The sequence below is a fragment of the Diadema antillarum genome, unplaced genomic scaffold (assembly GCF_040938485.1).
Source record: "Diadema antillarum isolate AM-2024a unplaced genomic scaffold, OU_Dant_1.0 scf00000111, whole genome shotgun sequence".
NCBI classification, from domain to species: Eukaryota; Metazoa; Echinodermata; class Echinoidea; order Diadematoida; family Diadematidae; genus Diadema; species Diadema antillarum.
In genome coordinates this window covers 1,866,805-1,890,148 of record NW_027271000.1, presented here as the reverse complement: position 1 = coordinate 1,890,148, position 23,344 = coordinate 1,866,805, and the positions used below count along the sequence as shown (strand labels likewise).

Sequence of the window (23,344 nt, the reverse complement as noted above, 5' to 3'; positions counted from 1 at the left end):
TATGCAAATGAAGCCCTTGAAATTTGCATAAATTTACATAATATAATTTTTTCCTTCATAAAAATCAAAACTTCAACTCATAAGCTTCAAAATGATACCAAACATGTCAATATTGAGCAAAGATGAAATTTTGCCTTCTGAGGGGACCTTATCTTGGACTTGCCCATATCTAAAGTTATTAAACCACCAGTTTTCAGACACTGAAGCTCTATCAAAAGATTATGCCGCACTATATCTTTTAATAGCAGATCTCCCCTATTGCAGAGGACATGTATGTCCACTTGCGGCCTTGGCGAAATAATTGTGTGAAATAAACATAAAAAACCCAAAATCTTATCCCGATTCATCAGTCTGTCAGTGTTCATTTCGTCTACACAGATACTGTTTTACTAGCCCGACCAGACGCCATGCGAAGAGCCATGCACCCACCTGTACTGTACATACAGCAACAGGAATGTGTATAGCTACCGATTTGCGAGCAGCCACTACATGGACACACACACGCACACACACACACACACACCAGAACCTCACCCGCATGGTTGGTTTCCATGATTTATGATGGGGTCGGATCGGGATGGATGTAACTGTTGTGGCGAGCTGGCGCGTGCCAGGATGTTCAAAAATGGAATCTATTGTATGGCAGACTACTGCCAACTTTCTAACACTTTGCGCCATGATCATGACATTGTAAATGTAACGCTCGATAATCCTGTAGCAGACAGCAGAGGCCCACGATATCGTGATCGCACAGCACATGTTCGATGTGTCAGCTCTGCAAAAGCTCAGTGAGGAGGGCTTTTAGTGACCTATCACTTGTAAAACGGCATTCCATACAGCAAGAAAAGCTCACCAGCCACTCAGTGCTTGGTGGTTGATGGGATGTCACCTTGATTGGCGTAAGGCGAATGAGGTACCGATAATACGAATAGGGCCATGAAGTGCACAATTGCCATAATTTCATATTAAATGGGTTATTCAAATACCGGTAAGTCACGTGATTGACTAAACACAGTCACCTGATGGAGGCACATTGGTTATGTTCGCTCGTGGGCAGAACATTTTTGTAATGTTCTCCCATGGAAAAACATTTGCACATACATTGTAACAAATGACAAACGATAACGGTTGAACGATCATATTTTTCACGCAATCGATAGCATAAAATTGCCTAGAGTCTAGAGATTCCATACAATGTGAAAAAGCAGATGACTGATTATTGTAATGCGTATGAAAGTGTGATTTGAAAGACCCGCGCACAGTGAATTTTGCTCCGCACGAGCGATCGAGTGTGTTGTGCTGGTGTTTGACGTTGCGAACATGGCTTCCACAATTCAACCCATAATCTTAAACAAACTAACACTGAACAGATTATAGTATTTGACTAACCCATATTACCCGTATATAATATAACAGAGATGATTACTTTTGTTGTCCGGAACATGTAAACTACCGAACGTTCCACCCTCAGGATTTGAAATGCTTTGAGGGAGGCTAGATAAGTCCCGAGACGAACCCTTCCTCGGGTGGAACATTTGGTGTGTGTGTTCCGTTTCCTCCCCCGCCAGTCATCGTCATGTGTTCCCTGCATGAAGACTGCCGAGTGCTGGCTAGACTAGCTGGGTTTTTTTTTTTTTTTTTTTAAGGAAACAGAAACTATAATTATTGTCAAGGCATCCAAGCACATATAGAAGTACAGTCTATGACTATGTCATGTTCACTTGTTTAAGATGTTTGGTACCCGGTACCCTACCCGATACAGTCGGTCTACGTGGTTAGCGCTATATTACGTGATTACCGGCGCGGCATGTGCATGTGTGTACAGTCAGTGGTACAGTATTTCAGTGACATATTTACCGAGTGCGACTTCACACGCCTTCTTCAGTTGGGAGTTGTACGATTTCTTCGTCTCCTTGTCATTCAATATCTTCTCCAGAGCTCGACGTAAAAACATATCTCTCCCTTGTGAATGCTCTGCCATTGTGTTAGCTCATTTCCCCACGTCAGACGCAGAAAATATCAAAAATTCGGGAGTTTCTCACGTGAAGTAACAGTAGAATATCTGTAGAGATTGCCGACTAATACGTGTAGCACTACGCCATGTTGATTGCTGACATCGCCCCCTCTCGTTCTTGGCCGTAGATAGCGCTCTTCTTTCTGTTTTCTTGGCGTACTGCAAGATAAAGAAGATTACTAGTACATGTACAGTACTAGTACTGTATTCGTCGAAAAGGGGAGTGTCGTGGTGTGATGCTCGACGACGAAATCAATGGAATACGAAGTAATCTACACTGAATTCAGTTTTCACTTTTAAGTGCTTCACAATACCTTACCTTGTGTTCGTCTCTTTGGACAGCTTATTCTCTAGGAACTATGACATTGTCAAGTAAAGATTGAGAAAAAAGAGAGAGAGAGAGAGAAACTCAAGAGTCTGATGACTCGATAAACAATGGGTACACCCACAATGATGCTGAGCACTCCCTGGCTACTTTGTAGTAATTAATTTTATCGAAGTCATGTAAACACAGCATCTATGATATGACATCACATAAGGTGCATACAACAACAGTAGACTGTATTAGGACCTACTGTACATGATGTGTTGAGAGTTGATAAGCAACGAATTGAGAGCGAGCCGGAAAAAAAGAGAGATGAAATTAAGCTTCAGTGTGTTAACACTAATGAGAAAGAATTGGAATTTTTACGTGACTTTGTTTTTACCATAGAGTAATGTTAATCGAAAAAAAAAAAAAATTGCATGATGATGTTATCGCGGTATCGCAGTAATCTGCTTTTTGGCTCAAACATACAGATATTTGGAAAAAAAATTACTGTTGTAAATGGATTAAAGGGGAACTTTCGATTGAACAAAATGCTAATAAAAATACAATGGAAAATATTCTGCTATTTTTTTTTTAGGCCCTACTCGACTAATTCGTTTTGAAAACAGCAACCCCTCTCTCTCTCTCTCTTTTTAATATGGCAGTGTGTTGCCCTCTCGAAATGGGAACTCTGAGACAGTTTGTGATGTCACAATAGCAGAAAATTCTAGAACCTATGAATCTCACAAGATATACTCTATGAAGATATATGAATATAGACACTCCCATTTTCTATCAAAGGGTACTAGTACCAAAGTGATGTCACAGTTTTGTTTGAGCATCAATTAGCAACCGCTGTGCGTTCACAGGTGTATGTACAAGGGCTACAATTAAGTTGTTTAGAACTATATAGTTTCTATGGCAATGAATGGCTCATATGTTGTCACATTTCAGTTCTCTCTTACGCATTTGTTTATGATATACATTATATACACTTACAAATATAAATGATTCTACTTTTTCTAATCCAGAAATATATATATATATATATATATATATATATATATATATATATATATAACATAGTAAATATTGAATAGATGATATGTGATAAAAACCTAAAATAGTCTAATGCCATTTAAGGTTTTTATCACATATATATAATTGTTATATATATATATATATATATATATATATATATATATATATATATATATGTATATAATCATAATATATATTTCTATTAAATATTTACTATATTACAATATATATATATATATACAGTATTATATTAATTTTCATCAATTGAAATAGGTCTATTTGAAATTAAAGCTGCTGAAAAACAAAGATGATAAAGGTAATTGTGATAATGGATTATTAATGAAAACTCATGCTTGTTGTTATAAAACGAATTCAGTGTAGTAGAACATATTTATTTTTTTTTTAATGATGACCGTACTTAAAAATACAAAACTGAAAATAGCTTTCATCTGGTTTTGCATTCAAACTCCTTGCATCATTTATCATATATATGATATTATATATATATATATATATATATATATATATATATACTTTTCAAAGTAAGTTAGAGATTTCAAAACGACTGAATGTAAGAATATACATTTTCATTTTAATGATAGTCACAACATTTTATAAAACAACTTTCAGAGTTAAAAATCATTATTACATGTACATGTACAGAGATTCTAGCTGTTATCAGAACGAATTTGAAAGTAAAATGTACACTGTAAATGTACCTTTCAAAATCACCATGACGACAGTAAAAATCAAACACTTTAAAAACGTTTGTGAGGAATTACAATACCGTCAAACACTTACAAAGATTGTAATTCCTTATCGCAACTGCTGTTCCGCCATTTACGTGCTAATAGACTTGAACTTGTATCTTTGTTGTAAGAAGTAATCATTGAATTTGAGAGTAAATGACCGTTATCTAAAAACGAGAACTTGCTTGAATGAGCGAATTTCCTCTATCACAAAATCGAATGAAAGAATTTATGCCGCTGAGGCTCGCGGCGGCTAACACGATGCTGTCTTCGGTCATAAGTCATCAAACTAAACAATGCACTGTCTCTAATGGCACCCAAAGATTACATGGGAGTCTGATTGCCACATTTCATTTCGACGATAAGTTTGACTACCATATTCTATTTCAACCATCACTTTGCAAAAAGATACCTGTCTATAAAATCGTCTCACTGACTTCTTATGCGTCAGCTAGTTTAATGAAGTGGGCCTATAATTATAGCGGCATGATGTTGTCTTGAGGACCATCATCCGGTACAAGAAACATTATTATTACGAATGACCATTTTTCTACACTGCTTCAGATGGCTTTATGATAGTTATTAACAATTCATGTAAAGCAAGAAATTGGCTTTATTTCAACATGGTTTCTGATCACAGATAAAGTGTACAAGACAATGTAATTCAACACCAGGCAGGGTAAAGTAATTAGTGCCCTGGGAAATAACATCACTGTATCACAAGTGGCTAACTTTAGTACTTACAAAATGTAATTATCTTCACTGTAATTTACTGGCATTAGATTTCTTGTGGTCTTCGTCGATATTCGCTGAGTTACCAAAGTTTGGGAGTAGGATTAATTGGTTCGTTGACATAAGGTTATCGCACATCATTAACACAGGCTACATCACGCCGTAGTCTTCATCAAGTTTTAGACCAGTTGTCATTGGTGGTCTTGGGGAAAAACTCACTCTTTATTGTATACAATAGATTATGTGTTATTAATTCTTATTCATTGCTTTCTATCTCTTGCATGTTTGAAATATCTTAATGTTAGTCTTCGAAAGCTACAAGCATATCAAAACTCCTATACTGCCTTTACCATGGTATGGTAATCAAACCATTTTCCCTGTCAATGTTTATATTCTTCTCAATAGAAATACGTTATAAGATTCAGATTTCAATGACACTACATACTATAGATAGAGAATAGTAATCAGCCTAAACACAAAGCATGCCATACGTCTATTCATTAACTGGACGCCTTTATCTGAAAGAAAGCAGTGGTTCCAAATCAGTATGCCCTAAACTATTCAGTGCGTTATACTTAGGAATAACGAAGCAATAAATCTTCATTTCCGCAAAATGTACATCATGTAGGCCTAATTTATATCCTCTATACTAGTTTTACTTCAAGACATTAAAATCTAAGATCGGTGAAAAAAAAAGATAAGAACCCCGTACGTGCTTATGCCAGGGAAGTATAATAAAAAGTGTTGTCCTGATTCAAGTACATTTGTAATCTAACTGTCATTGAATGGGTCGCATTTGACACCTTTGACCCCTAACCCGGTGACCCGGAAGACCGATCCAGCAAGAGTTTGTGTTTTCTTCTGTTCCTCTGTCAAAAAGTGCTTCGCTGACGTCACAAAGAGCTCGTCACAGTTCGCCCCACCCCAGCAGCAGCTGGTGATATTTGTTGTCGGAAACCTGATTGTCTGCAATTTTTCACCTGATAGAACCAAAATACGGATAGAAGACAGAAAAATAGGTGACATAATCTCAGCCAATTAGACCCTCTGTCAGAAATAAGAGAAACTGAAAATTACATCATAATATTATCAACACAGTGTAGTCCATGTTCTGTCTTGTCTGAAGTATCCTTTTTTTTCTTTCTAGTCTTTCGTCATTTTTTCATTATTTTTTATTCCATAAGCTGTCTAGTTCTAGTCTAATGTTCTTTTTTCTGATGTGATTGTCTTTAGAAAGTTTTCGCTCTCCTCGCTCCCAGCTCTCCTATACAGGAGGCATCCCTCTGCATTTTGTAGTTTGAGGTTATTATGTCCGACATCACTTTCAACACCATGTTTACAGAAAGCAAATATTTTCGGCCATATAAATTATGTTATAATGAGTGGTTGCGTTGGAATCATGCCAACAAATATCTTGCAATTCTCAATGATTATGTTGTCATTTCGTTACGGAGATTGTGTAGATAAATGAGTCTCAGTTTACTTTGTGTTTGCTAAACTATTTGCCGCTTTAGCACAGTGTTTTAATCAATTTTATGCCATGAACACTTAAACTATATCTGAAAAAAAAATATTCATAATTAGACTTACAAAGAGATGAGTAATGTTTTAGATGAGGGATAAGTTCAAATCACACCTGTTTTGGGGTTGTAGCGATTGATGACGTCACCATTGAAGAGCGCCACCCACAGCATATCCTCGCTGTCAATGCACATACCATCTGGGAGACCCTCGGATTCGGGCACACTCACCACTTGACGACGGTTACCTAGCAACACGTAATCGCGTTTTAATATGATTATTATGACGTATTATACATTATTTTGATGACAGTTTGCAAAGTAAATTGACAAAAAACTGGGTCGACAAATAGTACGTCATGGTGAAATCTATATCACTTAGGTATAAAATGGCGGTAGCTGGTAGGCCTATCCACGGTAAACCCAGGATTGACCTCTGATTTGGCAGAACTTGACACATACATGACGTCATCAATAAGTGTAGAAATGCCAATTTAGTGAAACACAGTTCCGTGATTTCGAACTTCCTACCACTTGTTGCGGTCAAGTATCAAAGAATTTCGTAATTTTAGCCACATAATTATAGTCACAGTGCCAGTCTTAAATGATGTTCTCCAACGGGCACAAACATAAGTATTCACCTTCCCATATCCTCTGGTATTATATATAGGTAGGGAGGTGACCTCCCTGATATAGGGGACAAGGCATAGGGTGTTGATGTTTCTTTTGTTGTCGTTGTTGTTATTCCTGAACCGTATATTAGCAATTAAGGACGGCAATTATTATTTCCTTCCGCTTAACTTGCTCAACCCGTTATTTACGACAGTAGTGATAAGTCTCCACAGAGCTGGCACTTAGCACACTCACTCCAGATAAGTAGGCCTAGTGGGTTAAGGTACCACCCCCTCCTCCACCCCCCCCCCCCGAAAAAAAAATCTAAAATCAAAATCAAAGTCAATTATAAAGCTCGCATATCATCGCCGACATTCATGAACTACATGTACATGAAAGCATGGGTCTGGGACGTATGTGAATGTGCTAATAAGCACATACTAAATTGAAAAGAAAAAAAAACAGCTGTTAAAATAATTCGCCTCATCCGATATCTGCTTCATATTCTAGATATCAAAATATGATAGCACAGACATCTGTTCAAAAGGGGCTTTACCAATGTCTCCTGTCTCATGGTTGTAGTCGAATGCGTCTACTCCATGACGTAATGTGTCGATGTAGTACATCGTCTTCCGATCAGCTGTCCATGCCATACCATTTGAAATATCCACCTAAAACGAGACGTGAAGAAGCAGTAATGAAGGGATACAAGTATATAGGAAGAAAGGAGGGAGGAGGGGAAAGAGGAGGAGGAGGAGGAGGAGGAGGAATGTGTAATCAACCAAAAAGAAGAGGGAGGGGCAGAGATAAAATAAAAAGGAAAAAAAAAACGATAGATACACATCAGATATGAGATAATGTTTTACTAAGTGAGAAACCACTTGTCAGTGCACTAAAGCTATCAAGAAAAATATAGAAATATCACAAGCTGGACATTTTACTTTTAATTTTCAAGTACATTGAGACAACGCAGTACAAAATGCAGTCTACACATGCATGCAGACCAAAGGTGTAGCATGCAGTTGCACTCCATCTACGTATCAATTATCAATGCAAGATGATTTTTTTTTAATTATTATTATTTTTTTTTGGGGGGGGGGCATTCTTGACAAACTAAAGTGTAACTCACGTTGTCGACATGTTTGGTGACTTTCATGTTGCTGTGCATGCAGTAAAGCGAGCCCATGCCTCGTTCTACCCCAGCTAGTACTTCCTCTGCACCCATGGTTCCTGTGAAGAGATAAACGTTCAGTCAACTGATTGAGAACTGATTTTATTCCAAAAAGAAAAGAAGCTAAACACAACAACGATGTTTCCGAGATGACCACGGACTCCATTCATTGAGGGTGACTAGAAATCAAAGAAAACTTCGTATGTCACGCAGCTAGAGTAAAATGAAACATAATTAGTTTAACAATACAGTTGTACTATTTTGCACAAGTGATGTAATGCTATCTTCTGAAGTTGTTGCTTACTTTAGGTGTGTAAAGTCACATTTTGTTATCTATTCTGAGCAGTAACGCCCTATCTAACTTGATAAAAGAGGGACAGGTATCCTGAAAAAAAACGATGATTGGCTGAGAGACAGCATGTGACCATGGAATTACTTTGTCTAAAAGGCAGTGTGACCGTTCGGTGGTGACCACGGGGATAATTAATCCCTGGTGGAGACGAACCGCTAGATTAACTGAGACATTTTACTTGTTGATATAGTTGCATCGCATCGCTCATTATAAAGACGGTATTAATCCTACAGACTTAACGGTTGTTGAAATGATATGAACTTCATGTACTTTGGTTTTCACGGCAGCGTTGTAAAATACTTTCCAGTGAGAAACGCAGACAGACAAACAGAATCACGATTATGGAAAAATCATTTTACAATTTTTATGATACAACGACAGGTCAATAAGGAGCTAGTAAAAAGCACCATCCAAGCATTTTCAACAAGAAATGGCAGTAATGATAGCGAAGAAATATATACCAACGCAAGAATAAGGTTTATGTTGGAGTTAGATATAGCGAAAGGATACAATATAACAGTAATCTATAGGATACTCGCAGCTGATCATTCTCATTTACAACGTGATTTAAAACTTTCACTGCTTACCAGCCCAAAGCCTGCCCGCTGGGTCACATTTTCCATCGTTGAATCTGGTACTTGGTTTGTCCTGCTCCACTTCGGTCACGTTTTGGAAGGCACCCGTCCGCCAGTCCACGTAACCGATCTTATGTTTGGCTGCTACCATTGTCTTCCCACTCCGAGTCGGAACCATGGCTCCTACACTCTCACCTTTCAGTTGGAGAGAAATACAAGTTTCAGAGACAAATTCAACTTAACTATTTCATGTTGTATGAAGATATACGATTATGTCATAAAACACTCACTAAATAACATTTTTTGTTGAAAATAGTGTTTACTCATCCTGTCCACCCCTGTAGCAATTCACACAGTCTCTTTGTGTCAAATTTGTCTGAAAATATTTTCCTTTTAGGTTGGAAATTCTTCTTTATTATTATCATTATGATGCGCAGAGCAAAGTGTCTAGTTGCATGGCAAAAACGTTCATTTGCAGTCAGAGCGAAATGTTATAGTCCTTCTTTCATTGCGCGTCTTTCTCAAATCAGCAATAAAAAGGATTGCTTGATATTGGTTTTTGTATATCACCATAGGTAGGGGGAGAAAATCAACAGTCGACAAATAGATAACACATACCAATTACGCTGCATCAACCTTGCAACTGAAATGATTACGATTACTTTCAATATTACGACAGTGTCGGCAAATCTTTATTGTCGATGCGTCATACATACAAGCAATGTGTATGTACACATTGATTTTGATTTTTTTTTTCTTTAAACTCCCGAGCACTTGTTTCTATATTGAACAATAACGCTTTGCACTCCCCATGTGGACAGTTTTGGTACCAGGTTAGTCTGGTTTCCAGACCCTTTGCCAACTGTAGTCTCCTCCACAAAATGACGAAACTTTTCCGAGCCTTTTCCGAAAGTACATTGCTATGTCGTGTTCATAAATTAGCTATTGTTAGCCATACTGAAGCAAGCAATTGTGGCTAAAATAGACATTAGCATAAAACACCATTTAACAAAACAGATCTAGAGACTATCACTGTCCAGACCTTTCTCGCGAAAGAAAGCTATGAGTCGCCCTCTACGGTGGCTACTCACCCATCGCTCACAATCGCAAACCACTAGTACCCAATGTTTACACCAGTCCTCCAGTGGACGTCAATGTTTATTCTGAAGATGCGTACGTACCTATGTCGATTTTTTCGTCCTTCTGAGATGCAGGATCATAGCGGTGCACAGCGTTACCAAAAATGTCGACGTAAAAGAGCTTGTTTGAGATGTCATCCCAGTGGGGACCCTCTAAAAGGTAGCCCATGTCTTTCAGGTAAACTTCGACAGTCATGTTGGTTGGTGAGAATACGAACGACACGATCGAAAAACCTGTAAACAATTAAAAGGATCGAGTAACTCGATTAGATATGATCCTGCTGTTTGCTGTTGACACAACAAAGACATAATGAAACATAGCCCAATTACCTTTATCTATTAATTTCCACCGTGGACTAGGTCCATGGTCCCACAAACACGATGATAAAATTCTAAAATGGCGTCACGGAAACTATAACAAACAAATTTAATTCCCAGCTGAACAAGTCAGTAAGGTTTGCATCGCTTCTTCAAAGCGACGTACACATGCAACGAGCTGTAGAAAGTCCAGTCGACGACATATAAACAACCTTGGATCAAAACGACCCACTGATCTGTCTGCTACATCGCAAGAAAGACGCACAAGTTTCTGTTCATGTCATTACGTAACACCCATTTGTGAATTGATCGATACATGAAGGAATAGTTCGTTAAGACGGCCGGGAGGCACCTGTTCGAAGTATTCTCATAGAGCTATCGGAGTCCCATGGTGTTATACTGGTGAGTCTATACGTTCTCTATTGGACACTACTTTCTCAAACATTCTTTACCGAAAATGGAAAGAAGTTGTTGTTTGTTTTTTGTTGTTTGTTTTGTTTTTGTTTTTGTCTGTTTGTTTGTTTGTTTGTTTTTTGTTGTTTTTTTTTTTGGGGGGGCACTACTGGGTTTTTTTAATGTATTAACTCGCTGCTCTAATACCGTCATACATTTTTCAACTTTTATATTGCTTAATTGGACATAAATAGTTGACACGTATCTGTACAATTTTTAATAGAATAACAAAATGCACTCTTCGGTCTTGGTGCTTACAATAACAAGAAAGGAAAGTGGAAAAAGAAGTGACCTGCGCATTTTTAGTAAGATAACAAAGTATTGGCTCTATTAAACATTGTGATATTTCATTTGTTAACTTTTTAACATTTTTTTTTCTTACTTTGGGTTAGCCGATTTTGGACAAAAATACGTGTCAAGCACTATTGGTATACTTTGACAGTAAGTTTAATGTTACGTATATACGTATATTACAGGTTGAATTTTCTTTCGCGATTCATCGTTACTGTTCCAACTTACAATCCTTTGCTCTTAGAAATGTCAAACATATATTTGTGCATTATCTAAAAAGAAGGAATTCATAAGAATTGTTTGGACCTCTATAAGAACATCACAATATGCTGCAATTATTTTTTAGACGTGTGCTGTTAGTCTCAGGTATAGTTATTATTCAGACGTATAGGGTACACAACATTTCGATTTACTGGATTTTACGCTATCTACACTCAGGGAGGTTTCTAACTGGAATCTTATCGTTGATTCGATTAATGAAGCTTATTTCAAAGTTTTAACCTGAATGATGTTATCTGATACTTGTTGTTGTTTTTTTTTCATTCCACAGAGAAACATAACCAGCATAAACAATTTCTGAATTGAGCACAAGGCATATTCCAGAAACACAGTCAACTTCGCAAAAGTAAAATTCAAATGGACTCAAGAAAATGCTTACTAACGTGAATTTTGACTTGCATAGTATGATTACTTCATGTTTAATACACATCCAGAATCAAAATAACTTTTGCGTTAATTGGAGTAGCTATAATTTCTTTGCTTGTCCGAAATCGACTATAAACGGGTGAAGTTGCCTGTACTCAGTGTGTATAAAAAAAAAACAAGGCTATCTCTCCCTCTCCCCTTCTTCTCTCTATTTCTTGTTTTTTCTATATCTGCCACGCCCACTTCCATCCAGAGATCGTTTGATCAATCAGTAATAACCAAAATATCATTCATTCTGTCGCATGTTACTCTAGTAGAAGATCTCGGACAACATAACACGCCACTGTATTCATGATTGTAAGTGGGCCGTTTTTAGCTATGCATAGCACTTCAATGCACAGACCTGCGCAAGACTGGTTACATAACAAATGGTGCGTATACATTCAACACTTGTCGTAGGTTGTCATGTATTTTACACAGGATGCACAACAACAAAGCGGACTGAATGCACTGTCCAAGCTAACAAACAAAGCAATCTTTGGATAATCACATGGAATACCCTCCCTCCCAGCGAAAAGTATTCACAGAGCAGGGCTGGCCTTCATTGAGAGAGAAAAAAAATGTTGAAGGGTCCGATCAGTTGACCTTAAAAGACAATAATCATCTCTTTTCACCAGGATCTGTTGGTCGATCAACATTCAGGCTTGCACGTTTGTAATAGTAGAATAAGGAAAGAAAATCGGCGCCTTACACGTACTTAACTATGTTGGGAGGGAGTGTTTACATGAGGGTACATACATCAAAAGGACTGGGCACGTTTTGAACGGGACCATTTACTCTATCACTATAACTGTAATACAGTTTTGAGTAATGTCATTTAGAGGTTATAGTTGTTTTAGTGAGTCCTTCACACCATTTTGATCATTAACATATTTGAGTGTTTATGACCTCACCTAGCTCTTGTGAAGCTTATTAGATAAAAAGTATTTTTGTATACGGAGCCCCAAGAAGACGAATCAGAATGAATTTCTCTCGTGGGATGAAAGAATATTGCATCTCATTGTGTTTTTCACATTTATATTATTAACCTAAAAACATAGCATACAAAAGAAATATTCTGAAATTATTTTTTCCACGGTGAGTAGCAGGGTGGCTTGAATAAATACCCCACCCTTCAGCGGGGATTTGTGAAAAAAAGGGACAAAACTTGATATTGGGAAGAGACAGTTTAATGAGGAGCTTCAAGTACAGGTTATCGGAGATGCCTTCAGAGGAATTATTTAATAGATGTACAAAATGAATCAATCCTGGATGAGTCTCACCTGGCAAACGAGGGTTAGAATGGAGCTCTAAACGCGACTCGAAGCAGACGACACAAGTAGTTCGGAGAACTGGGTCTCCCTCTCTCGACGTTCACTGTGACAGCTTTGCGATCGTTGTGAAGTCTTTCAGCGAAGCTCTCGTCTCTTTATTCCTCGTCCTCGGGAGGGAAAGTAAACACATGACCTACAGCCACATTCGACCTATATCTGAGGCACTTTTGGGATCAGACCATATACCAACAACACAAAGAGCAAGGTCCTACCTACTATATGACAGGTATATTCTAATCAACAATGTTTGTAGAGCGCCACCACTCGTCTGAAAAGGGATTTAAAAAAAAAAATCCCTACACTTCGGGGATGGGAAGGGTCGCGTGAAATCTTCTTAGTAGTGTTTACCAGCGAGGGATAAATTTAAGATAACAGTTACTATTGACAATAGCAAATCCCAGGACCCTGGGCCTCTTTGTCGTCACTATACTTTGTGTGTACGTGAGCTGTTATGTTAAGTATAGAGCAATATTGATAAAGGCATAGTATAGTTTTGGTTGAGACCTAATTTCAAGTTTCTAATTTTTTTTGGTGAGATAATGAGAAACCTCTTATGAAATTTGAAAGAGCAAGTAATTCAATGAGGAATTCAACGTTTATTTGATAAAAACTGGTTTTAAAATGGCTGAGATATTCAAAACAGAGCGATTCTAATAAAATGTGGGACCCACATTTAATTATGATCGCTTTGTTTTACTTTGTTTTTGGATGTTTCAGTCATTCTAAACCCGATTTCATAAAAAAACAACAACTTTGAATTCCTCTTAAAATGGTATGCTCTGTTTGTGTTTTTTGGTATCTCTCAAAGAGTTAAAAGCCCATAATTCTCATCTCTACCAATATAAACTGTACTATCCCTTTAAGCCTGTACATAGATTGGTCTTCTTCCAGTGTTTCGAGCAAAGTTAAAACTTATTACACTCCTGTCACAGTTTTATAGTTTTGACTCTCACGATCCGTTCTGTGAAATGAGATGTTGCTGCATGTTGTGTTCGTAATTGTAAGTGTTCGATCTGCAATCCTCTGCAGAATTGGCAGTCGAACATCATTTTCAGTGAGCTCAGCTGAAAATTATACGCATGTGGTTTGGCCTACCTTTAAATCTACATTTGGCTTTTCAAGTTAATGGATATTGTAGACCTACCCTTATTCGGAATTATTGTTTGCTTTTACGGGAAGTATCACCCAGGGGTTGATTGAAAAAAAAAAGCAGCTCGTCGAATTGATTCAGTTGGGACATAAAATACATCCGTCATTCACATCGTTCCACATAATTTTCATGGAGTTCCCGCTTTTAACTGGTTTGATTGCATGCAACTTGCCCTTGTCCATGCGGTAAATTGGCACCTCGTCTACAACCACCCTGTCCACTGTCCACCTAGTCTAATGCCATCTCGTCTAAACTCACTTCGTCTACTACCAACTCGTCTACCAACCATTTTGTCTATATGCCAATTAGTCTAATTGTCATTTCGTCTACTAGCCATTTTATCTAATGTCCAATTTGTCTAAGTCACATTTCGTCTAACACCCATTATGTCTATTGACCATTTCGTCTATTAATCATAAGGTCTATGAATAAAATAGTCTACAGCTCATTTTGTCTAATAGCCAATTGGTCTACAACTCATTGTCTAATAGTCAATTAGTCTAATAACCAGTCAGTCTACTCCCAACTGGTCTACTGCCAACTGGTCTACTCCCAATTGGTCTACACCCAATTGGTCTACTCCCAACTCGTCTACTCCCAATTGGTCTACTCCCAACTCGTCTACACCCAAGTGGTCTACTCCCAACTCGTCTACTCCCAACTAGTCTACACCCAACTGGTCTACACCCAACTCGTCTACTGCCAACTCATCTACTGCCAACTCGTCTACTGCCAACTCGTCTACTGCCAACTAGTCTACTCCCAACTGGTCTACTACTAGTTATAGTTTGTTTTTTTTTGTTGTTATTTAAGTCTACTTCATCCAGTTTCTTTTTTCCCAGTGAAATAGGTTGAACACTCTTGGTGCCCCATTTGGTTTAAATTTTTATGTTCTAATTATGACAATTTTTTTAGGAAAAAAAGATAATGTCACAGTGTGAAAAACTTGCTGTGTTATTTTTGTGGTGGATGTGTAATTTATATCAGAAGCAATCATGCAGCATTTATATGTCCAAACTTCAACACTCCATCCATTCAACTTTGATACACAATCATAAGTATGGTAAAAATGAAAAGGAACACATTAGAAGTGCATTATCAGTATTCTTTATTCTGTCTGCCACGTACTGATGTATGTAAACGGTTAAATGCACAAAAAAGGTTGAAACACACAAAAATATGATTCATGTACAATATATAGCTACTACTAAGATGAATAATTTACTTGCCTGCAATGTACTCAATACACGTTTCGCGAGGAACCCTAAATAAGCTCAAAGGTGCCCCGCCACCCCAGTATTCAAATCTGTTCAGCATATCTTTGAAAATTGATCAAAATTAAGTTCACAATAACATTTGTAAACACATGATTTAAATGCATTAAAACTTGATATTCAAGGAAACAGTAAAATGTGACTAGCGCCATTCCATGTGGAATCTGGATTCAATTTTTGTTTACAATGCTTTGGAGTATCCATCCTTAGTCATGAGAGATGCATATTGAGGTCATCGTCATGTTTCAAGATCATTTTCTTCAAACACAAGGGTGTGATAATGGCTCTACATTATGTTTATCCTGTTGGTAACATTTTGTGGAATTGCGCCCTAATGTAATATCGAGAATAGTACTAACATAACGGTTTGTTTTACCTAGGCTACCTATTTTCAAATGGACCCAAAATAATGTGATTATGGAAATGGCTCAATGTATCTCGAAGGCGGGGTTGCTGACAATTCGTTTGTGATGGAGGATTGTAACTGAGCTAGTTTATCATTATTTAGTTATTTTACGGCCAGAATGTAGACTGGATAGTCATGTCTCACCATTGATTAGTATGTCTTTATATTCAGCATGTGCGGAATAATTACTGTAACAACTAGAATAGTCTAATATTGATTTTTGTGCTAATCAAGGGCAGGGTTTAATATGAATAGTTCATGACAGTGAGACGGACTGGACACTAGACAAAGTGGTATATTCATTATCAGCATGACCAGATGGAAATGATCAGTTTGGGTAAATTGTTGAGAGTAAAACTATATCAGTTGGGAGTACACCAATTGGGTATAGACGAGTATAGACCAATTGGGAGTAGACAAGTTGGGAGTAGACCAATTGGGAGTAGACCAATTGGGAGTAGACCAGTTGGGAGTAGACCAATTGGGAGTAGACCAGTTGGGAGTAGACCAATTGGGAGTAGACCAGTTGGGAGTAGACCAGTTGGTAGTAGACCAGTTGGGAGTAGACCAATTGGGAGTAGACGAGTTGGGAGTAGACCAGATGGGTATAGACCATATTGGATATGGACAAACTAAGGGTTGGACGATATGATAACTAGACAAAGTGAATGTAGACTAAATGACTTGTAGACGAGGTGGAAGTAGACTAACTAGTAGTAGACCAAATAGATATTAGACGACATGGCAAATAGACATTGTGAGTGTGGACGATTTGGCTATTAGATCAATTGTTTTGTAGACGAAATGCTCCTTAGACGAGTTGGGTATTAGACAGTATAGTGGGCAAAGTGCCTATTAGACAATATGGGTGCTGGACAAAACGAGATGTAGACCAAATGGGTATTAGACGAATTGGTAATAGACGATATGCCAGTAGACCAATTGGAAAATAGACATAGTGGCTGTAGACGAGGTCATTATAAACCGTCCATGCGCCTGGGAAGTTTGTAGATACAAAACCTTGTCGGTCGGTCGTAAAGGAGTCTGACTGAACAGCTGGCATAGGCTGGACTCGTCCTTTTTAGGCCAACAAGGGGTTGTGCTTGTATAAACTATGCTGCAGGGCAGTGGAAAGGGGGGGGGAGGTGGTGTGATGCACCCAACACACACACACACACACACACACACACACACACACACACACACACACACACACACACACACACACACATCCTCTTGGCTCTTAAAGAAGAAATCCACACCACACCATATTTGTTTTTTATAAGAGAAAAAAAAATGAAGAACAGTGCGAAAATGACCAAAAAAAAAATAAATCGGATATGAAAGAAGGAAGTTATGATATTCTGAAATTTCAAAAATATTTGGAAAACACTGCTTGACCAATCGTTATGAATAGTACGCTGAAGCATCAGGGTATCTCTGCCTGTGAGTATGCAGTGTGCGCCACTTCTGTGACACCAGTATTGGAGTAGGCCGTCCTGTGTTCTGTAGTGGTCTTACAGAGCGGTAACGTCAGGTTTTGAATGAATACAATAGCGAGCGTGTTACACCCGTTACACTCGATATTCGGAAGCGTTGTGAGAGTGTAAGCTGTAGTAATCCTTTGGTGACCGTCAAGAGCCACAGATATGCATAAATCTCCACAATACTCTAGTTACGTCCAAACTATAATCATCTCCTTTCTACCACCGGTGAAAAGTCATGCTCACAGCACTAGGCGTGGGACCCAACGATCAGAGTACCGATGAGTAGATTCAGAAACAGTCCGATACCATACTTCACACGCATTTTGAATTAAGCAAGTTTTCTATGTATAAAAACAAGATTATACATTATGTACTGTTATGAGTCTTACAGCAGTATAGGCAGCTCGTGCCAGCAGTGTTTGCTTTCCCATCTTTTGTATGATCAAAATGAATCTCGTTCATCAACTTTAATCATTTTTAATTAGTTTCTATTACTATGATAAGAGATTAGTATAGTATCTAAAAGAATGTTGCATTTTATATGAATCGTGAATTGAATCTGAATTATTGACAATCAGATATTGAACACTCAAGATAACATTTTGATGGAGAAGAGAGAGGTGAATACCCACATTGTTCAGTTTCCATGCGTATTATGATATCTTTGGGTATAATAATATGACATACACCAATGATAACCATCATCATGTCTAAAATTCTTTTTAATTGTTATACATAAAGTATGTAAGCGTTAGAATGATAATCACTTTTGTTATTAACTTGATATAGATATTGATGACCGTTCTGTATGGTAATTCGCAACACATGTATTGTAATTTTGTCTTAAATGCATTTGTAATCAAAATTGTTGAAATTGTTGAAACTAGCTATAATGAGTTTCATATTTGTATATCATTATGTTTGATTATGTTGAAAAAAAATGTAAATGTTGCCATACGGAGAATGAATAAATCAAATCAAATCAAATAGATATTGATGATAAGTTGTCCTAATATAGTAGGCCTATAAAGAATTGTTTGTTAAGAGAGGGAGAGGAGGGGATGGAGAGAGAGAAATAGGAGCAGAGATAACATAACCGGGTATTTTTTTAATATGAAATATATATAATGTATCATGTGCAAAATTTTTCACTGGATTCCCTTTCTAGCGAGATATATTCCACAGAACAATTTGTATACTTCACTTTGGTGGTTCATGATGAATATGATTTTATCTTTCCTTATGTGTGTGTATTTCTATTCGTGTTTGTTTGTTTGTTTGTTTGTTTGTTTGTTTGTCTCTCTGTATTTGTGTGTGTGTGTGTGTGTGTGTGTGTGTGTGTCTGTGTGTGTGTTTGGTTTGTTGTTGTTGTTGTTGTTGTTGTTGTTGTTGTTTGTTTGTTTTTTTTTTTGGGGGGGGGCTATTTTCATATATTCTGTTTTTATTCATCTGATGTACAATATCACAGTTCGGTCTTTGGCTGCAACGGTGTTGATACCAATAAACCATTTCAGTTCAATTCAATTCAATCGTAATCAATATTCAAATCAGCGAGTTTGGTTGATGCCATGCTCTCACAATTTTGTATTCATTTCACTCACACAAATGACAAAAATTTCATATTTCAGCTTTATTTACTGTAAAACCATCAAAAAAAATGTTGCCGCTGATATATTTTGGTATGGGAATATGTTTTTATCTTTAGGCCTATTTGATATTTAGCTAAAAATAACAATTACGAATTTCATATAGCATATAAATGATTAAAAAATAAATTGGGTTATGACATCACTGGCTCATATGAATATTCACAAGAACTGGTCAGGAAATGTTTTCTTAGAAAACAGTGCAAAATTTCGAAATGCCGTACCTTCCTTATTTCTTATATCAGATTTCTGGTGTGTATAAGGGTTTTTTTTTTCTCTCTTTCTTGTGGAGGTCTTTTTTTTTTGGAGGGGGGGGGGTTATTTCCTCTCTAAAAACCCGAAACAAAACTGAAAGGAAAATATATTATACAGTCAAACCTGTCTATAGCGGCCACCCAAGGGATACGGGAAAAGTGGCCGTTATAGACAGGTGGCCGCTATAGACAGGTAATCCAACTTTGTTTGCATTGCCTACATGTACATGTATCATCGTTGTATACATATACATGTATATGTATGTGTGATCATGCATAGAACAATGCCGGTGCACAGTCATGAAGAAAGCTTAACACTAGTGCATTATTGTGACTGAATAAGTGATGAATGCAACGGTGGCGATCACTGAACGTTGCCCAGAAATGACTGGCACGGCTAAAAAGCAGAAAAAACACCCTGAATTATCGGCTCGGCTACGGCTGCATCGGGTTTTTGGCCGCTATAGACAGGTTAAAATCTACCGCGGAAAACAAAATTTGTGGCCGCTGGCCGCGTTAGACAGGTGGCCGCTATACACAGGGTCTTTAACACGGCTTTTCTCTCGGGGGGATTTTTCAGTGGCCGCTATAGACAGGTGGCCGCTATAGAGAGGTGGCCGCTAAGGCAGGTTTGACTGTATAATATTTATAGATATATGTATATATATATATATATATATATATATATATATATATACACATATATAATATGATATATATATATATATACATATACATATATATAATATGATATATATGAAAACATATACATATATATAATATGATATATATATATATATATATATATGAGAAAAAAACACGACCTGCGACGCTCCCATTAGGGTTCCATCCATAAGAGATTAGAATACAATACCATTGTATCTGCGTTGACCCCCCCCCCCCCCCACACACACACACACACTGCACACTAAAAAACATTCCGAGGCCCCTGATCTTAGGTTGGCAAAAACAGCGTCCTCAATACCTGTTTGAAAGTCAAATTACTGTTGTTTGTTGAGAATCGTATAGTCCCTACTATGGGGGTGTTCAGAATGTTAATACTGTGCATGTTATAGGGCCTATATATCTTCCCATAGCCTAGCACTTCTCATCGCTAAAGACAATTAAATAGGACTAATAAATTGTACTCCTCCACCACGATCCCTCGTATTATCCTCAAACTTTAGAGGTTTTTATTTCATTTCATTATCATTCTCTATAAATACAAGAAGTCTGAAAGATAACTTCATTTACAAGTGTTGTACTCTGTACAGTGTACCAGTCCTGTGCTACAGTCTGTAGGCCTATACTAAGAGATTGATTTCTACAATCTGTATACCAAGAGATTGGTGTACTGTGACTTACAACATGAAAATAATAATGTGGGACTAAACGAACACCGGAGAGATTTTCTTCTTGGCCTGTCTCAATGCCTCGGTCTGTATACGACATGCCCAGTTCAATTGCGTCTCCAATAGAGTTGGTTACATTGTTCAAGGGATTCATTCATAATTTTGTTGGAGGAATCCTTGTAATAAAGACGGGCAATACAAACCTGTCCTTGAACAATATACATTGATTCATATACGACCACGATCATGCCAGCGTGTAATCACTCATCCCTTGCTTCTTTAATCTGTGTGAACTCTTAACCCTAGTCTGGCTTCCAGACCCTCTGCCCATACTATTTCGCTATTCAGGGTATCGACGCCCTCAACATTGTTGTTGTTTTGGTTTTAATAATCGCGTGTATCACTCAAGATCGAGTACACCTGTATTTACGCCGATGGTTTTGTCCCCGCGGAGTCCAGTTGGCAAAGGGTTTGGAAACCAGACTATCTTCACCCCGGCCCAGTTTCACGCGAATACATGTATTAGTCTTTGAATAAGACCTCTATTATGGACGATCAGGGACAAACGTTATTCACTGTCTGTGCAGTGCTGAGAGGGCGAGATTGAAAAAAAAAAGAAAAGAAAAGAAAAATATGCTATGTTTTAAGCAGAAGCTAACTTTATGATGTATTTCATTGTTGGTAAAAGCAAAAATATGTATGGTTCCACCATGGAGCTACTGGTTCCACTCCAAAGTACTGAAATTTCTTGCGTTTCCATAATCTCAGCCACAGTCAACTCCGTGTTCTTCGGGCACTCGCGATCGCGTGAAGATTCGTAAATACAACAATGGGGACATGTTTTGTAGACTAGCAGAAGAAATCATCGATACTATCGTTTCGTACCACTTGATTTGCCATCAGCCGAAATAGCTCAGTTGGGAGAGCGTTAGACTGAAGATCTAAAGGTCCCTGGTTCAAAACCAACCGGAGAACTCGCATGAGTTCTGAACTGTCCCGGGTTTCGGCAGAATATTTTTGCGTTGGCTTTCGATTATTTGCATCTGAATCTTTATTTTGCGTTATGTTTGCACGTAAAGCTGTACATTTCCTCGACTATTTCTTTTTTTTTTTTTAGTGTTTCATTAATGCAATGTGCCTTCGATCTTTTACAAGATTTATTTTCTACCTTGATTCTTTCAATGAGTACTTTTTCTCTCGTGTCTACCACACAATCTCTGGATCTAATCTTGGAAATAATCATGCGGAAGATTGACTTATTTTTAATACTTAGATACATGAAAATCACACCAGTATAATTATTATCACTAGTGACATATAATAAAGTGGCAGATCGATTCGGGTACTTTCACTTGATTTTCTTTTGCCTGATATTACTCGTTTAGTCTGACGACATAGCGGTGAAGATTTCATCATTGCGTAGTGAGTGCCACTGTTTCATTGTATAGTCGTTGTAGCAATATGAATTTATCAGCCGAAATAGCTCAGTTGGGAGAGCGTTAGACTGAAGATCTAAAGGTCCCTGGTTCAAAATTAACCGGAGAACTCGCATGAGTTCTGAACTGTCCCGGGTTTCGGCACATATTTTTTTTTCACCTTTTTCACTTATTCTTTTTATTTTGTTCGTATATATGGAGAGGTTCAATTTTTCATTATATCAATAGAGTTACATTTATCTTATTCTGTTTTATTTTGTTCGTATATATGGAGAGGTTCTTCAATTTTTCATTATATATCTGGGAAGCCGATAGAAATGTGTTGCAACAAACATGACTAAAGAAAATATTTCTTAAATAGATGAGTTTAAGAATATAACAATAAACCCGGGACAGTTCAGAACTCATGATAATAATCTAGTAGGAGTGTACATGATATTGTATAAGATAAGCTCTATCTTATTTCAATACTGATAGTGACATAATGATAATTTTGTAAATTTGTGTTTTTCGCAGTTTCTACAGGAATGCAATCAATTACGCATGACTATATAATCAAAATTGATGGAAAGACAATATGAATAAATCCTTATCGGAAAAGAAAAAAAAATCTGCAATGTCATAAAGATACACAGAATAAAAAAGGGACTCATGATAATATAAGTTGAGTAACGCATATCCAATATGAAAGGTATATGGGAAGCCGATAGAAATGTGTTGCAACAAACATGACTAAAGAAAATATTTCTTAAATAGATGAGTTCAAGAATATAACAAGATACAAACATACAGAATAAAAAGAAAAACAATCTGCCGAAACCCGGGACAGTTCAGAACTCATGCGAGTTCTCCGGTTGGTTTTGAACCAGGGACCTTTAGATCTTCAGTCTAACGCTCTCCCAACTGAGCTATTTCGGCTGATGAAATCTTGTTGTAAAAAAAATGACTTAGAATCAAACACTTGTTCTACAATCTCTTGGCTCGATATCAGTGTTTTCCCTGAACGTGATGGCGTAGTTTTCATCATTACAGAGATAATGCCAACGC

General features: G+C 37.4%; 2 protein-coding genes and 1 non-coding gene across 3 annotated transcripts in view; 1 reads left to right on the top strand and 2 right to left on the bottom strand.

Moving 5' to 3' along the window:
• The window catches only part of LOC139719537 (brefeldin A-inhibited guanine nucleotide-exchange protein 1-like), a 57,036-nt gene extending 54,927 nt beyond the window's left edge, over positions 1 to 2,109 (bottom strand). The window contains exon 1 of the mRNA XM_071630950.1: positions 1,858 to 2,109. Coding sequence (XP_071487051.1) covers positions 1,858 to 1,981 — 124 coding nt within the window. The 5' untranslated portion in view covers positions 1,982 to 2,109. The remainder of the gene's footprint in view (positions 1 to 1,857) is intronic.
• A 3,469-nt stretch (positions 2,110 to 5,578) lies between these two features.
• LOC139719536 (regucalcin-like) lies at positions 5,579 to 13,396 on the bottom strand. The gene is made up of 7 exons (XM_071630949.1): positions 13,242 to 13,396; positions 10,255 to 10,446; positions 9,086 to 9,268; positions 8,105 to 8,205; positions 7,532 to 7,646; positions 6,480 to 6,611; positions 5,579 to 5,823 (listed from the first exon to the last, which is right to left on the bottom strand). The coding sequence occupies exons 2-7, from the start codon at positions 10,406 to 10,408 to the stop codon at positions 5,615 to 5,617; spliced, it is 894 nt and encodes a 297-aa protein (XP_071487050.1). The 5' UTR covers positions 10,409 to 10,446; positions 13,242 to 13,396; the 3' UTR covers positions 5,579 to 5,614.
• Positions 13,397 to 22,334: 8,938 nt separating this feature from the next.
• Positions 22,335 to 22,441, top strand: Trnaf-gaa (transfer RNA phenylalanine (anticodon GAA)). The gene has a single exon. It is a non-coding gene; the product is annotated as a tRNA-Phe (tRNA).
• Positions 22,442 to 23,344: the final 903 nt, after the last annotated feature.

What these genes read in the sequence shown, in the direction of transcription:
- LOC139719536 (XM_071630949.1), bottom strand. Translation starts at nt 10,408, where the DNA reads ATGACTGTCGAAGTTTACCTGAAAGACATGGGCTACCTTTTAGAGGGT. An exon ending in TCACCAAACATGTCGACAAC is followed by an intron (nt 7,647 to 8,104) that starts GTGAGTTACACT and finishes GTCTCGTTTTAG; the next exon opens with GTGGATATTTCAAATGGTAT. An exon ending in TCGCTACAACCCCAAAACAG is followed by an intron (nt 5,824 to 6,479) that starts GTGTGATTTGAA and finishes TGGTTCTATCAG; the next exon opens with GTGAAAAATTGCAGACAATC.